Here is a 17839-nt window from a genome sequence, read left to right as displayed (position 1 = left end):
CAAAAATACAAGATCGCTGTCATGTATACGCCGGGAAAGAATCTCAAAGTCGCTGATACTTTGTCACGAGCATACCCTGCTCTTGATCCTCGAGAAATTGAAGACCTACAGGCTAGAGACGACGTCCAAGTACACAGTATAGTAGCCCAGTTTCCAATGTCACCAGCTAGAAGAGCTCAGTTCGCGGAAGAAACAAGAAAAGACGAAAACCTGACGCTACTTATGAAATATATGAGACATGGTCGTCCCGCAAAACTCCATACGGTGCCTGAAGAGGTCAAGAAATTGCTATCTGTACTGCCAGAACTTAGCCAAGTTGAAGGAATCATATTAAAGGGTCAGCAAATAGTCGTTCCCTATACGTTGCGTCAGTACGTCATGAAGCTCGCTCACCAAAGCCACCTAGGTGAAGAACGCACAGTGGGCCTAGCCAAAGAAGCTGTCTACTGGCCAGGAATGGTTCGTGAGATACAAGCATTAGTTCAGTCATGTCCTACCTGCTTGCGCCACCGCAATGCCAATCAGAAAGAACCGTTGGTTCACCATGAAATACCGTCCAGACCTTGGTCCAAAGTCGGCACGGACATGTTTCACTACGATGACAAGGATTATCTGGTATGCGTTGACTACTACTCCAAATATTTTGAAGTTGTCAGAGTAACAGACACAACGAGTACAGGAGTGATCCTCAAGCTCAAAGATCTATTCTCACGTTACGGAATCCCCGACACCGTAATATCTGACAATGGACCACAGTATTCGTCTGCCGACTTCGCAAAGTTTGTCAAAGAATGGGCATTCCAGCACGTCACGTCAAGTCCCCGATACCCTCAGTCCAATGGGTTAGCGGAGCGCACAATCCAAACCGTCAAGAAGCTACTGAAGAAAGCCAAACATAGTGGTCAAGATGCTCACTTAGCACTTCTAGATTTTCGCAATTCTAAAAATCCTCAACTAGGATTTTCACCAGCCCAGATGATGTTAGGCAGAACTCTACGCTCAACACTGCCTATCGTAGAAGCTCACCTTCTTCCCCACACCGTCCCGCCTGAAGAAGTCATGTCAAAGCTTCAGCGTTATCAAGACAAGGCCAAAGAAAACTATGATCGCCACACTAAACTCCAATCTCAACTCCATCCGGGCGACTCAGTCTTCATATATGAAAATAACGAGAAAATCTGGAACCCTGCCACCGTCGTCGTTCAGCACGACCAACCACGGTCCTACGTAGTCAAGACGAACCAAGGCAGAACCTTACGAAGAAATCGAGTTCAACTGCTACAACCACGAAGGGCTCCCGCGATAGACGTCCCGAACTGTGATCTTCCCACTGATATACAAAACCCCTGTCCAGCGCCACCTACTAGTCCGTCCTCCTCTCCAGAAATTCCCAAGGATACAATGAAGAGTACACGAAGTGGTCGCCAAGTCAAGTTGCCTCGTCGTTTACAAGATTATGAACTTTAGATTAGTCAAAGTTTATTAAAAAAAAAAAAAAAAAAAAAAAGGAAGATGTTGAAATATGAGTTAAGAAATGATGTATTATAGTTTCCAATCCAGTATTACTACTCCTAGTACTTTAGGCTAGTTAAATATCCACTCCAGTATTAAGTACTCCTTGTACCCCTTACTTAGAAAATTGCCAACGTGCTAGCCACCACTCCTCATGATGTAGTCTAAGAGATTAGACGTCCGTAACTTCTTTATTTGTAACTCTCTTAATTAATAATAAACAACTGTTATATTTAAGTGTAGTTATTACGTGATTAGAATAGAACCTACGAGCAGATTATTCAAGAGCTACGATAAACGTAACAATCATAGCGTAGTTTAAGAGAGCCAATAAGATAATTTAAAATTTTCGTTACGTATTGGAGGGAGGGGCTCTATACTGGGCTATGAGTCGGACCGAAGTAAAGCCTAACCGTTCTCCATTCCTGCTTCTAAAATTACATCTATCCCTGATCGAATGTAATTTTTTTTTTGGCCCAATGAAATACAACTCGTGTCTAGAAATTATGGTATTTGCACTTGCTCACGCGTTGTCTTTTACTGTGTAATTTGTCCGAGACGACACTCCTTACAATGTAAGCCTCTTCGATTATTCCTCTCTTTTTTTCTATCATTTTGACCCCACTTTCCTAATGTGACCACGTGGGTAATAGGATTCGTATTCGCGGTTGAATGGAATCCTTCCAAATTTATCCATGCAATTCGGCAGTTTGTAACGCTGTTAAATGGAATTCGTTCCACTGGGATTGCGGTTTAACAGGAGGATACCTTAAATATCTAGACTATTGTTTACCTCAAGCACTATTAATGAAGCAGCAAGTTGAAATTACAGAATGGTGTGAGAAGTTACATCTCGCTCGGATCTGGACGTAGGCGTTACATAATCAATTCGAGCTATTAGAAGTTTATTTGTGCTATGTATTGAAGCTTTGAAGTAAATATCTTACTGTATTCCTAACAATAAGGATAACGGAAGACCTGGAGTATGAAACTTCAAGCTAGATTTCCACCCACCCGAAAACACCGGTGTAACCCGGGCTTACCGGCAGGAAGGGATTCAACCGACTGAATTTCCGTTCGGCCGGCCGTAAATTCTGTTCTACTTTACGGTCGTGTTTGGCGTTTAATACGCGGGGTTCTGAACCAATGAAATTAATTGAATTATCGACGTCATACCTTTCAAGAGCGCATGCGTACGTGGGAACTATCCATGGCTGACATTTATTTATGGATTTTGATATTAGCTTATAGTTGATCATGGCTTTTTGGAAACTGTCGCGCCCTAGTGAAACCACTCCGATCTGTCACGTGACTCAAAAATACCGTCAAACTCGAAATTCGGTCGTAGAGTAAACGGTCTACCGCCCGAGGCCGGCCTAAGTTCATACTACCGTCGGCTTCGTGATTTCCGTCGGTATTTTTGGGTCGAGTTGGAACCAGGCTTAACTATTAGTACTAACAAAGGCAAATAGAGATAGCAGAAAGTAAAGCAGGGTGAAGAGCGTAGCCTACGGTGATTCACGTCACTTCTGAGCAATCGAAAAACCTTGTTACTGATACTCTTCCGCAGTACGAGTATTCATGCAAACAAAGCTACATTTTCCATGTCTGAACTACGAAAGCTAAAATCATCAAGAACGAAAAAGATTGTAAGATGAACTAGTGAACTTCCCATGGGATCATGGTGTTATTCTCTTCCTAATTTTACTGAATCGGTTTTAAGGAGCTAAGCGGCGTTAAGAGCAGTTTTTCCAAAGAGGAGGGAAATAGGGAGAGATAATCGCATAGGCAGCCGTGATCCATCCGTATTGAGAAGAGAGGAAAATGTGTGATACGCGGCGGCTCTTAACGCGCAACTTATTCGCGCACAGTTGACGTTATTGGTTCTCCTCTTTCGGGCTACTACTACGTCACCAAAATTGCTCGGAAAGGTTTAAACGTTGTTAAAACGTACGCTTTAAAAATAAAAAGCCGAGGCTTAAGTGAAATGTTCAGCCAAGTGGGCTTTTTTAAGCAAAGAGTTATTTATTTATCAGAGGTAATTTAGATAGATAGTATAAGATTAGAGCCGTGTAATGTTTCAGGAAAATATTCAAAATATCTTACTTGTAAACATATAACACCAAATCCTGCTAATGGATCACTATCACCATTAGAAAAATGGCTTGAGCACACGAACCCACGAAATGATGTTTTTTAATTACACATTGTTGATGTTTGGTTATAGGTTTTCGAAATGGTTTAAAAGTTATACCGTTCATTTTTGGATTACTTGAATACCGCGTATTGCTACTACAATTCAAGTAGCAGCATTTTTTGTGGTAAACCATTTTAAATTACCTCTGATAAATAAATAACTCTGCTTAAAAAAGCCCACTTGGCTGATCATTTCACTTAAGCCTCGGCTTTTTATTTTTAAAGCGTACGTTTAACGTTTAAACCTTTCCGAGCAATTTTGGTGGCGTAGTAGCCAGAAAGAGGAGAACCAATAACGTCAACTGTGCGCGAATAAGGTGCGCGTTAAGAGCCGCCGCGTATCACAAATTTTCCCCTCTAGATGGATCACGGCTGCCTATGCGATTATCTCTCCCTATTTCCCTTCTCTTTGGTTTTTCTATCAAATCCGACGATGAAGAGTGTAGGCTTTGTGATACATGTCTTCTTTAATGTTATAATCAACATGCAATTCCATAATCAAATACATTGACTTTATGATACATGTCTTGTTACATGTGTAAAATGTTCCTTATCAAGTAGCAATTTTAATGAATTATAAAACAACGAAACTTCCAACTTCGTACTAAAAAAATTAAAGCCATTTTATATCGTCGAAAATCCTTAAGTGTTTACATAAAAACTGGCACTAAAGTAAAAGTTTAATCTGAAACAAAAGTGGTATCGACGTTCACCACAAAATATAATTCTCTATTTCACGTATACATGTATGTAGGCAAAGGCCTAGTTACTCCGAAACAAGTTGGCATGCAGCCAAGTCTCACGAACTAAAATTCTCAAGATAATTTTTTTCCCTACAGTGTTATTTCTTGGGACAGACCCTGCTGGTCCCAAAGTAAACGTTACTTACAATGAGTAAAGAAACCAATGTCAAACAAAATCGCCTCGAAAACGTTACGTTTCTCGGGGCAGATACAATAGAGGAAAAAAAGAAGGGAAAAAACCAAACATCTAGGGAGTGAAGGGACCTTTTTCTTTTTAATTTAAACTTAGAGAAACACAGATGGGTCACAGTATGTCCAGTCAAAAGACGGAGGCATCCATCTAGATTGCTAATTACTTTCGTAAGCATGCTTCTGTCACGTGGAATTTTAATTAAAAGCAATCCACCGAATATAAACGGAATTTCACAATAAGATTTTTTCGTCTATATTGAACTTCATCCTGATTCTGACAATATATCAAAAGTTAATGAACCGAAGGTTAAGGATAGGCTTAGAAGTTGTACAATTACCGTGTAGCGTTGGTATACAAAAACAAGTCCAAACTAACTCTTCAATCTGTGACAAACGGCTAAGACAAATTTATGTTAGTAGTCCTTGTTCCTAAATAAATAACATTGCACGAGCTTTTCACACCAGTAATTGTTTTATCTCCAACTACCTGGGTCAATTACTTTGAACAGTTATTAATTTGAACCAACTTTGCCATTTACACGCCAGTGAAAACTCATAGAACCCAACGTTTGGAAAATCATAGATTCATATTAAGCCCATTCGTGAGCTTCGATTTAAAATCATAGTTATTAAAAAGAGTGTAAACCAGGGTTTAAAAAAACCCAGCCCACCGGGTTTTATCGGGTATTTGGGTCTTTTATCTTTAGCAGTTGCGTGCATGGTAGCAATTGTCATTCAAAAGTAACTGCTTAATTAAAAGGTCTTAAAATGTTTCATAAAAAATTATAAATAATATTAAATGCTACTTTTGAAGTTAAAACATCAAATATCTTTAAAATGAAATTATTCTAACATTCAAATTCATCAAAATTGAAGATCAAAGTGATGGGTTTTATTAACTGGGTTTTTTATTGCAGGTAAAACCCAATAAAACCGGTGGGTCTTTTGGGCTGGGTTTTTTTAATTCGAACCCTGGTGTAAACCAGTCATGTGAAAGAGTTTTAGGAAAGGAAATTCGACTTACAAGTTACAGTTAAAGATAAAAGTAATTTTCAGTCACTCTTAAAAAATAGGCACCAGGATATACAACACTCTCTCCAAATTAGCCTATTAAACTCCCCTGTACAAAATATGCAAACTTCTTGAAAAGCAGAGGTGGAAGGCAGTGTGGGAAATAAGGATTTTTTAAAAACTGGACCTGTGGCCAGTAGAGCGTATTTTAATTAAAAAACTGGCCACAGTGCCACCTACCACTTTTAGCCTCAAAAATCAGGCTTTCGTAATTTAGGGCCAAATTATCTATTTTGGACAATATTTGCTAGGGCGTAGGCTTAGTAGGTTAGTTTTTATAGTTATGGGTATTTAAAAATATTGGAGTCTTAAATTATGAACTATAAGTCTTTATTGAGTAATACCAGAAGTATATAATATATCTCTTCGAGAGAAGTGTACCACAAAGCGGGGTAAGTGTAACGTCACTCTTCCCAACATCGGATCATTTAGAGCAAGGTTACTAAACCGAATCACATACACGATAAATAGTTCCCTCATCATTACTCTATTAGCGTTTAAATATTTGGCAAGACGCGCTTGTGCATTTTGTCCCATGTCAAGACGAGGTTTCTGGGGTGATTGCTGGGGATTTAGTGCCAAACAATTATAGAATCCACCTTACGGTGCGATGCCCATTTGTAGTTTGATGAGCGGGAAAGCAAACTAAAAGGGTGAGCCTGGGAAGAATGACGTTACATAACTAAAGCATTAAGAGGATACAGAGTGGCATCCTTCTTCCATTATCCCCTTCTGGTAATACTAAATTAAAAAATTCGACCCGTAGGGAGGGAGTTGACACTCCATTGTTATCTTCCCATAGACCCTAATACAGTGAAAGGCAGCAGGCTGCCTTTCCCTAGAGACCAGACCCAAACAAGACTACGGAGAGATTATCTTCCCTTTAGCCATGCTTTAGCTAACTGCAAAAATCACTTCATCTACAGATTCTACACTGTGTTGAGCGTAGACAGACATACGAAACCCACCCATAATCCCACTCCCACATACACAATTCAGGCCAAGCAAGCAAAAAGCATAGAAGCAAAGACGAGACAATTTTAGGGATTAACATAGTATTTATTTAATGATCCAAAATCTTGAGGGGGAAAACTTTGAATTAATTAAGTGGCCACCAGGGACAGTAGACCCCAAAGCGTTTAATTTTTAAACTGGCCCAAGTAATTTTTAAACTGGCTATTGGCCTGTGAAAGTGCCTTATTTCCCACACTGGTGGAAGGCGTTTTTCTTTCCCGCGTTTCTGCGCACGCAATTGGTGAAACATCATTTTTATTACTTGTGTGGGGAGAATCCCCCTCTTGCACGAGTATTGCGCCGACTTTTCAAGATGTCTCTCTCCCTAGGTTTTGCAATGTATGGCGACAGGAATACCGTGTGATCGGGGCTTTTCATCCCCATCATTCCGATTTCGATTTTTTAAAGTAAACCAGAACGAATTCTAGTTGAAGCTACATTGCCACAAAATAGGGTAAATAGACTCTGTCACTCTGCCTCCTCCGAAGCACGCGATGGTGCGGTGGTTTAGGGATGGTGCTAAGAGATAACGTTCCTTCTAAAGGCTTAAGCTGTCTGCTGCGAGTTCTACTGTAAGGTTAATATTTGTCAGAGTGTCGGTCTCGCTCAGAACTGGAGGTAAGGCGTCTAGTAAAGAAATTTTCACTACATGCTCGCTTTTTTGGCCCCTATTGTTTCACTTTTTTATTACCTTACATATCCCGCGCGAGTGTCCTTTCCGTTGGGGTAGCTTGTTAAAATCGCCTATTGACCAAAAAGTTCCTGTAGATGTGTAAGTGCATAACAGACGCGTCGCTTGTAGAATAATTGTATGAGGGCTGGTTAATACCATTTCAACCAAATTCATTGGTCACGGGACTTACAGAGCGCGTGTTCGAGACACTTTACCTTAATTATCCCTATTTACATTATTTAACTCTGCTAGAAAGTGGTAAAGCAACAGGAATTATAGATGAAAGTGTTTTAACTAATTTTCCTTGTTTCTAATCTAGGGAACTCTTCATAGCTTGTAAACCATTTATCGTGTTTTTTAAATTTCTGCTGTCAATACATAACGCGTGTGTATTTATTTGTAGAACATGGCTGAAAACATCGTCGAAAGCCCTATCCCTTGTGATGTCACGAAATGTGAAAGTTACAACTTTAAATTCCAATGGAAAATTGAAGACTTCTTGAACATTCCTTGTAAATATGGCGAAAGATTTTGGCGGGCCAACCTCAAAATCCGGAGTTAAATGGAATATCATCGCTCTAATGTACCCCAAAGGAAAAATATAGACAACAAAGAACACCTCTCTGTTTTCTTGTTCATAAAGGTGGAACCACCAAAAGTTGCTATGAGAATTTCGGCCACTTTCAGTTTTTCTATAATTAATGGCGATGAGAAAAAAATAAGTAGACAATTTAGCCATGAAACTGAAGAATGCGATCATGGATTGGAGGAGCGCCACCAGGAACTATTGCCAAACGGACATTTGACTATTCAATTCGAAGGTAAAACGAGAGTTCTAATGGTTTCCGCGTGCGAGAAAATCGTTACTGCACCCAAGCCAACAGCGGACTCAGAAGTAACAGTCGAAACTGTCAAGAAACTTTTCTTGGATGGAACTGGATCAGACGTTGTCCTAAAAGCTCAAAACGGCGAGTTCAAAGGTCACCAATGGGTTCTTTCGCTCAGATGCGAGTACTTTCGCGCCATGTTCGACAGTGGCTTTAAAGAGAGTGAAGGAGTCGTCGATTTCAGCAAAGACATGAATTTAGAGGAACTCGCAGATTTGATGGAGTACCTGTACTTGGGAATGACCACTAACTTGAAGAAGACTTCTCGCGTTTTGTTGAAAATGGCTGAAATGCTGGGACTTCAATGGTTGAAATATCAATGCGAAAAAATCCTGATTAAAAAGCTGAAGGAAAACAATGCCTGGGAAATGTTGATTCTCGGCCATGAACAAGGCGCTGAGAATTTGGAGAAAAAAGCTGATTTGCTCTTGTCTAAATCCATGGATTAATACGACCAAAGCCCATTACATTGATACATATTTGTTCCTTTTTGTTTTTACTTTTTCATTAAAATGTTCAAATACTGAAATGCATTTCTTCAACTTTAGTTCATTGTCCGTCTAAATTTCAGCCATTCTTAACTAGGGAATATAATGTCGAAGCTAGAGAACTAACAGTTGCATTTGTTTAACCAGGTACGTTAAACCAAATCCTTTCTTTGGCAATATTTGACGGATCAGAATTGAATAAATCCTATATTAGAGGTATTCAATGTTAAATAAATATGGTGAATCACGTTGCCGACGGAGACGATCTGAAGAACACCACAGTTATTAGCAAGAATGGATTCAGGATATAATAAGAACGTGGAATCGTATAATTAACCCCGTGTATCATGTAGTCATGATTTTTACAGAAAATGTTACTGCCTGTAGGTGGGTTAAAAGGTCAAATGTAACTTTTTATAATATTTTAAAATGGAGGTACTCTACGTGTAGACCACTGGAGGCACACCAGTAATTTTCCAAATATAGGCTCCTCCCTCATGTTATGAAAAACATGACTTCATGGCGTGGACGTTGCCTTGATTTCACATTCATATGGTATCGTGAATCCGCTCTTGGTATTGCCATAATCCTAAATTACTCTCTATAAAGATGGGTCTGGTCTGCCTATGAAGTAAAATAGTATCGACATCGTATATTCATGAATAAAATTAAAGAGACTAGTTAGTTCATTTAAGGGCAGCCCCTCTAAAAAGGAAGGTACGCATTTGTGATTCTAATTCTTTGATTGAGTCGGTTAGGGCCGGGTGAATATGGGATCACAGTAGGCCGTGGTTTCTATTGCCTGCATCAGCATGTAAGTCACAAAGGGCGAGTGCTGATATCAAAAATAGTTCAGTACTGAACTGATAACGGAAGGGACATTATTGATAAAAATTTAGTTTTTTTTTCTCTTTTTCCTTATGTTGGAAATGAAATATGCATCCTTGAAATGTTTCTGATTTCTTCGAGAGCTAATAAGCATAAGTAAATAATGTTTTGTTGACTAGTTAATTATTCACTTATGATAAAACTATAATTGAAGTATGTATTTGAACTTTGGTGAGGCGACCTACTGGCCAATCAGCGCCAGCGATATATAAGAGCAGGAATGTATGGAGGGGCTGGAATGGCTAGAGGGGTCTCGTAACATAAGGCGAGTCCTTTTTTGCTTTTTAGAAGTGTAGCTCCTCCCCCTACGTCTGTTTGGCTGTCTACCGAAGGCGAAAAATTTCATGACTCGTTAAAAAAAGGCATGGCAGAAGTGACCTTTTAGATTTTTTTAAAGTTAAATGCGCTGATTCGCCGCCGTTCGCGTTCATATTCGATTCTCTCAGCCATGGCAGAGGACCTAGGGTAGAGGGTGGAGAATTATAGCAAACAAGTTTTTTTGACAGCCAAAGAATGAATGAAAATAATTTAAGTGGTAAATACGATTTTTACGTCAGGCTATGACGTCACTAGCGTAAATTAAGCCACGCCAGTTGTTTCCAAGATCATTTCACGCCGATTAGGATTTGACCTTAGCCATTCCAACCCCTCCATACATTCCTGATAAGGGCAATGCCTAAGGTTTTCTTCTCAGCAGCGTGGGAAATAACGCGGTGGCACCAAAGAATGTGCCCTCTTTGGTGGCACACGGCAAACATGGACCAAAGAGGGTATAAATACTTGTTAATTCGCCTTCTAGCGGCAGATAGTAGCAAACCGGATAGAGGGGGACATATGGGGGAATCAACGTTCTAAAGAGGGAAGCATCTAACGTCTCATTTTGTCTAGATGGCGCGAGCTTTTTCCGGGATTTGACTCGGTATATTTCAAACCCCCCCCCTCCATTTTTGGGCTGAAAAGGGGGAAGTAAGCTTAACATTGGGTACGTTCAGTAACACTCTTTGATGGCAGCGCTTACTAAGCGATGTGAGATTTTTCCTACTGTACGCTTTTTCGCGTTTCCGGTTTTGACGTCATGATGCTCAGCGCTTGCCCATCAAAAAAATCATCTAATCAATATGGTTTTTTTGATGGCGTGACGTAGCGCTTGACTGATGAACACTTGACAAACGCGGGATTTAAAAATAAAATTCCAATAATGTTATTCCTTCAGTAATTGTATTAGTTTTCTTTACAAAACTACTTCTACCATTCAAATAGGCATAATTTTCTTAAACAATTTCATTATTTGGGAGCTCGTTTATAAATAAAAAGAGCCATTTGCGCTTCGTAACGTTTTGAGGGCCAGTAAGACCTTTCCCCGACTCCATTTTCTAAAACAGCGCTAACTTCAAAATGTCACTTTTCCGTTCAACAGCCTTTTACGTCACTGTGACGTCTCGAGCCCATCAACCACACATCAAGAAAACAGCGATTTCCTTGAGATTTTCGTTACTGAACGTACCCTTTGGTTGTTTAGTCGCTTAGTATGGGACTCTATGGGCTGCCATCGGTCCTTCAGTATTGGTTCGTCCATGCGGCAAATGACCAATTTAAAAATTGCCTGGACCTGTTTAAAAATTAAATCAGAGGGGGGGGGGTCAGTAGTCCACGGGACCACTTAGAAAATTAAAGGGTAACCAGAGTCCAGACACTAGCTCAAATATTTTAATTATCCATTTCTTTAGTTTAGCAGACGTGCCCTGGTCAATAGTCATCGAACAATTTATTTATTCCAGGCAGGGGTAGATAGACTTTTTTAAGACGGAATGGGTAACAGGGTTATTCGGGTGCACGTCCTAGTCCACGACCCCCTTACCCGTGACGGAGGGGTATGAAAGAAGAGGCGGGTCTTATTTTTGTTACGGCGTTGTATGTATATCCGGGTCAAATAAACGTCGTCTGCCCCTTCGTCTGCCAAGTTGGAATGGGCTCGGATTGTAATTTTTGAAATAACATTGTTTAAAAATGGAAGTTACACAAGACATAGGGCTTGCAACTGATAAAAAACGGGATGACCCAAGAAAATTAAAAGTGAGTTAGAATTGAGTAAAAGTCTTCATAGATATTACAACACGAACAGGTTTAAACCAAACACTAAGCTCACAAAACTCCTGGCCATTCATTAAGCCTAGGTTAACTTCATCAAATTCGTTTACAAAATCATGAGGATAGTAGACATGATTGGCTTAAGAAAGAATTAGCGAACACTTTTCAACCTTACAGATGTACTCCAAATCCAAAACACCGGCACCAAATTCACTAACTACCTTCTTAATTGCTATTAAAAACAATTCCCGAACAATTACCTTGCCCTCGCATTTAGAGTTTTAGACGGCTCCATTTTGAATCCCTGTGAAGACGCTTATCTGTAGCCCACTCGATCCGCGCTCTATAGCTGTAGCGCGAGCAGCTTGCGTCGTGACGCGCGTGATCGAGTGGGCTATGGTACAACGCAAGAGGGGTCGTAGTCATGGCGACAGAGGTAAACAGGAATTGCGTATTTTTGGCCCTCCCCGTCAGCAACGTCACCAATACGTAGTTTTTGTGAGCCAATAAGATAATTTAATTTTTTGGTTACGTGTTGAAGGAAGGGACTATATACTGGTCTATGAGTCGGACTGAAGTGAAGGCCAAACATTGTTTATTCCGTCTTAAAAAAGTCTATCTATCCCTGTTCCAGGCCAAAGGGGATCACTGGCCTAATTAATGTCCATTTTAAAAAAAATCCTTATTTCCCACCCGGCATCTCAGTCACAAGAGTCTGATTTACGTCGTCTGCATTACGTTCGGAAAACGATATTCAACTTCCTAGTTTCTAGAATTCGACAGAAATTCCTGAGTTAGATTAAATAACAGTTAACAAATTAAAACATTCAACAATTGGTCCTAACAGGTTTGTGCTTAAGTTTTACCTAAGCTCAAATTACCCTCGTTATAATCTGATTAAATTAAAATGTAGCGTGTTGAATATTTTTGGTTGTATATCTGAGTGTCTAAATATTAGTCTCGAATGTGAAGATCTGTGTTCCGTGTGGCCTTTGAGATTGAAACCCACATATTTTACAGTCCACTGACTCTAGCCAGTGTCCAGCAGCAGGGCCGGAAATAAGCACAGGACACTGGACATTGTCCAATAAAATTTTAAATTGTCCCATAATTTTTTTTTAAACTAAGGGGTTACTGGACACTTTGACCAATAAGTTTTGATACCTTGACTATGGAGATGCGACACTATTTTTCACACTCCAGTGGACAATGTCCTATAAATTTTCCAGTCAAACAGGGGGTCACTGGACGCATGTCCTATAATAAAGTTTTCTTATTTCCGGCCCTGTCCAGCAGCTGCACAATTCTTAACTTCCTCTAATTTTAGCAGACCACGGGCGCCGTGCAAAGGCAGGGTGACCACAATTCCTATATTTTATAATTTTTCCTATTTTTTCGATACCTTCCTATTAGTTCCTATAATTTAGACAATTTTCCTATATTTTCCTATTTTTCGAAATTTTTTGATACTTTGCGCGCTCTCACTGTTGGTTTTAGTAGATGGCACTCAAAAATATAAAGTGTGACACACATGAATGCAGTTTTGCATTTCTGAAACCAAGGATTAATAACATAAGCTAACGTTTAGCTTGTATTATAAATCCTTGCTGCCAGCCTGCGACCATGGAGCTATAATTTAGGAGACTTAGATGCAATGTAAGGCACTTTTAAGGAAACATAATTCTCACGCCGATAAAATTACTCCATGAAAATGTTATGGGAAACGGAAAACTTGTTGTCTGCTTCAGATCGTGTTTTTAGTTTAGCCAGGGACGGATTAAAGGGGAGACCGAGGGGCACTGGCACCGGGGCACAAGGCTTGTTGGGGGCGCATTGAGTTCTCCATCCAACCATACTAAAAACTTGGGGATCGAGTAAAAAGGGGCTGAGTAATTAAGAAAAATGTTCATAAACACACCTTGCATAGGAATAGCATTACAGCCAACTTTGGAGGCTCATAACTCTGGTTCTACTAGAGATACGGAGATGCCCTTTGATTATGTAATAGTCCTATTTGCCCCCCACCATCTAACCATACTAAAAACTTGGGGATCGAGAAAACAGGGGTGAAGTAAATGAGGAAAATATTCACAAACATACCCCTCTCCATAAGAATAGCATTACACTACTTTGGAGGCTCGTAACTCTGGTTGTTCCAGAGATAGGGAGATGCCCTTTGAATATGTTATAGTCAGGGACGGATTAAAGGGGGCGAGTGGGTAATGGCCCCTGGGCGCAAGACTTGTTGCCGTCGCATTGAGTTAAACTATTCCCCCTTAGCAACATTTGCTGTTCTTTTTTTCCAACTTAAGGGGGCGCACATTATCTTGGCGCCCGGGTGCAAAATTGCTTAATCGGGCCCTGAGTTTAGTATTCCGTCATTTCCACGAGGTATCTGGCTTACGAATTGTATTTAATATTTTTAAATTAAGTTGATTAATACTGTTTTAGTTTGTGTTGAAAATCATGAAAATGGCAAATATCCTATATTTTTCTATTTTTTTTTAATGAAACATCTCCTATATTTTCCTATTATTTTAATGAAAAATCTCCTATAATTTCCTATAAATCAATTGTAAATTTCCTATTTTCCTATATTTTTTTGAAGGCTTTGTTGTGGTCACCCTGCAAAGGCCAAAAGCCTAACTTTTTTTATTCCAGTGCATTGGGGTTGACAAGCAGGGCCGGAAATAAGAAAAATTTCTTATGGGACATGTGTCCAGTGACCCCCCTGTTTGACTGGAAAATTTATAGGACATTGTCCACTGGAGTGTGCAAAAATAGTGTGGCTTCTCCATAGTCAAGCTATCAAAACTTCAGAAAATTTATTGGTCAAACTGTCCAGTGACCCCCTGAGTTTTTAAAAAAGTTATGGGACATTTTAAAATTTTATTGGACAATGTCCAGTGTCCTGTGCTTATTTCCGGCCCTGTTGACAAGGCTACTGCCGCCACTCTCATAGCTTTTTCTTAAGTACGCAGTAATGCTTTCTTATTCTTAGATATTTATCTTCATTGGTAGATCGCTATACCGGGTAGAAATGTTACCCAGCTACCAGTCCTAATACTTAAAATGGTACACTTTAAGTTAATTACCTTCATTTACCATATTTAACTCTTCTAGAAAAATGGTAATGGAACAGGAATTATAGATGAAAGTGTTTTAACTAATTTTCCTTGTTTCTAATCTAGGCAACTCTTCATAGCTTGTAAAGCATTTTATCATGTTTTTTTTTTAATTTCTACTGTCACTACATAACGTGTGTGTATTTCTTTGTAGGACATGGCTGAAAACATCGTCGAAAGTGCTATCCCTTGTGATGTCACGGAATGTGAAAGTTACAACTTTAAATTTCAGTGGAAAATGAAAGACTTCTTGAATATTCCATGTAAATTTGGCGAAGAGTTTAAAAGTAAAGATTTTGGTGGACCAACCTCACAATCCGGAGTTAAATGGAAAATCATTGCTTACATTTACCCCAAAGGACGTGACATAGAAAGCAAAGAATACCTCTCTGTTTACTTGAAGATAAAGGTGGAACCACCTAAAGTTGCTTTAAGAATATCGGCCACTTGCACTTTTTCCATAATTAACGGCGACGAGAAAAAATTATTTCATGAATTGACTCATGATACTGAAGAATGTGATGTTGGATGGAGTAGGGGATTCCCCAGTTTTGTAAAGCTGAAAGACTTGGAGGAGCGCCACCACGAACTATTGCCAAACGGAGATTTGACTATTCAATTCGAAGGCAAAACGAGAGTTCTAATGGTTTCCGCATGTAAGAAAATGGCGAATGCACCCAAGCCAACAGCGGACTCAGAAGTTACAGTCGAAATTGTCAAGAAACTTTTCTTGGATGGAACTGGATCTGACGTTGTCCTCAAAGCTCAAAATGGAGAGTTCAAAGGTCACAAATGGATTCTTTCGATGAGATGCGAGTACTTCCGCGCCATGTTCGACAACAAATTTAAAGAGAGTGAAGAGGGAGTCGTGGATTTCAGCAAAGACATGAATTTAGAGGAACTCACAGATTTGATGGAGTACCTGTACTTGGGGATGAGCACTAACTTGAACAAGACTTCTCGCGTCTTGTTGAAAATGGCTGAAATGCTAGGACTTCATGAGTTGAAATCTCAGAGCGAAAAAATCCTGATTAAAAAGCTGAAGGAAAACAATGCCTTTGAACTGCTGATTCTCGGCCATGAACAAGGCGCTGAGAATTTGGAGAAAGAGGCTCATTTGCTCTTGGCTAAATGCAAGGATTAATACGACCAAAGCCCATTACATTGATACATATTTGTTCCTTTTTGTTTTTACTTTTTCATTAAAATGTTCAATCATAAAAATGAATTTCTTCAACTTTAGTTCATTGTCCGTCTAAATTTCAGCCATTAACTAGCTAATAATGTCGAAGCTAGAGAACTAACAGTTGCAGTTGTTTAACGAGGTACGTTAAACCTTTCTTTGGCAATACTAGACGGATCAAAATTAAGTAAATCCTATATTAGAGGTATTCAATGTTAAGTTTCATAAGAAAAAAAGGATTATTTATCAGGTGATCTTGAACAAGAGTACACATTATTACGCTCATAAATATGGTGAATCACGTTGCCAACGGAGAAGATCCAAAGAAAACCACAGGTATTAGCAAGAATGGATTCAGGATACCCAGTGCCGTCTTATCCATTGGGCCCGTTGGGCACTGGCCCAGGGGCCCCTTAAGAACAGGGGCCCCATAATTGCCAAATAATACTCATTTTACATTTCTTGTCATAAGAAAACCACTAGAAAATGTAAACTATTTTCCATCGGTCATTCAGTCTTTTCAATGAAAAATTTGGCCTTCGAACTTGAAAAATGTAAAACTAAAAATCTGAGACCTATAAGGTAGTCACCCATTGCCTAGGCTTTTACATTATCCCCCCTCCCCATGGCCTCACTTCACAACCGCATATTGGCTTATTTACTTAGTTTGAATCCTTCACCCTAAAACAGATTCAGTCTATACTGTAATTTTGCCCATGCGCAGAGAGAAAACCTGGAATTTTCTCGCTCATTCCGGCTGTTAGGTGGCGCGTGAGGTACAAGTCTATTTCTTTCCCTGCTGAAAGTAGACAACTCTGTTTAAAATATAATGCCTGTCATGAATAAAATTATGGCTGAGATGTTAGACAAACTATAAATAGAGATTATTAGTGATCAATTCAAAAATGAAACTTAATACTTTGAGCGGTGCCCAGAAGATAAAACGAGCTGTGCAGGAGAAAGAGAAAGCTAACAAATTTCCCAAGGTAACATCATGGTTCCATTAATATGTTATGAGAAGTGCTGAGCCTGGTAAAATTACTCTTTCAACAATATCACCGACGCCCTCAACGACTACCACAGTTCCAACCGACATTGCAATGGAGTCATCACTTGTTCCTATAACTGATCTAGATGAGGATATTCCACCAGTGGAAGTGCCTAAATGTGAAACGAAAACATCTTCCTTCCAGGAAACAGATGCAGGGCTATGGGTAATCAGCAATCCTAACACAGTTGAGTGCTGGATTCGAAATGGGCCGACATCTTGTCAGAACCATGAAAGCGACCTTTCACACGCATACAGTTGGAGAAAGTATTAGAATTCCAAGACAAGATATTTGTCAATAATGTGATCAAACGTAAATTACGTAATGGCGATCCAAAAAATGATCGACTTCGATCCAATTGTTAAGGAATTTTCAAGGAAGAAAGTGCGCAAATGTTTCTGACTTCGCGTTGACTATTAAATTTGTAGACTTTTGTTTCAAGGAAAAAAATAAATATTTTTATTTCTCGATTAATTTTATTTGTATAGGGGATTAGGGGGCCCAATATACTGCACTGCCCAGGGGCCCATATAACACTGAAGACGGCCCTGAGGATACCATAAGAACGTGGAATCGTATAATTGACCTATTGTACCATGTAGTGATGGTTCTTAGTGAAATTTTTACTGCCTTCGTTTTAGGTAGATTGGTGAAAAGGTCAAAGATAAACTTTTTTATAATATTTAAAGCATAGCGCGGCTCCAGTGGATCCCCTACAAGTTGTCTTTCC

The 17839-nt window shown here is 39.5% G+C and overlaps 2 protein-coding genes across 4 annotated transcripts in view; one reads left to right on the top strand and one right to left on the bottom strand.

Moving 5' to 3' along the window:
• The window catches only part of LOC149658822 (neuroligin-4, Y-linked-like), a 190949-nt gene that overhangs the window by 109115 nt on the left and 63995 nt on the right, over positions 1 to 17839 (bottom strand). The window lies entirely within an intron of this gene.
• LOC149658828 (speckle-type POZ protein-like) lies at positions 7286 to 16101 on the top strand. 3 transcript variants are annotated; one of them, XM_089844464.1, is made up of 3 exons: positions 12470 to 12599; positions 15032 to 15164; positions 15237 to 16101. In XM_089844464.1, exons 2-3 carry the CDS (start codon positions 15035 to 15037, stop codon positions 16019 to 16021), a joined length of 915 nt encoding a protein of 304 aa, XP_089700590.1. In that variant the 5' UTR covers positions 12470 to 12599; positions 15032 to 15034; the 3' UTR covers positions 16022 to 16101. The 3 variants fall into 3 exon arrangements, with proteins under 3 accessions (XP_089700589.1, XP_089700590.1, XP_089700587.1); XM_089844463.1 differs by lacking the exon at positions 12470 to 12599 and adding an exon at positions 7286 to 7346 and having other exon boundaries at positions 15032 to 16101; XM_089844461.1 differs by having other exon boundaries at positions 15032 to 16101.

Source organism: Phalangium opilio, unplaced genomic scaffold, assembly GCF_054372755.1.
Source record: "Phalangium opilio isolate 3A_F unplaced genomic scaffold, DU_Popi_V2 ptg000075l_1, whole genome shotgun sequence".
Lineage (NCBI taxonomy): Eukaryota > Metazoa > Arthropoda > Arachnida > Opiliones > Phalangiidae > Phalangium > Phalangium opilio.
The sequence above is the reverse complement of the archived record's forward strand: the minus strand, read 5'-3'. Positions and strand labels throughout refer to the sequence as shown.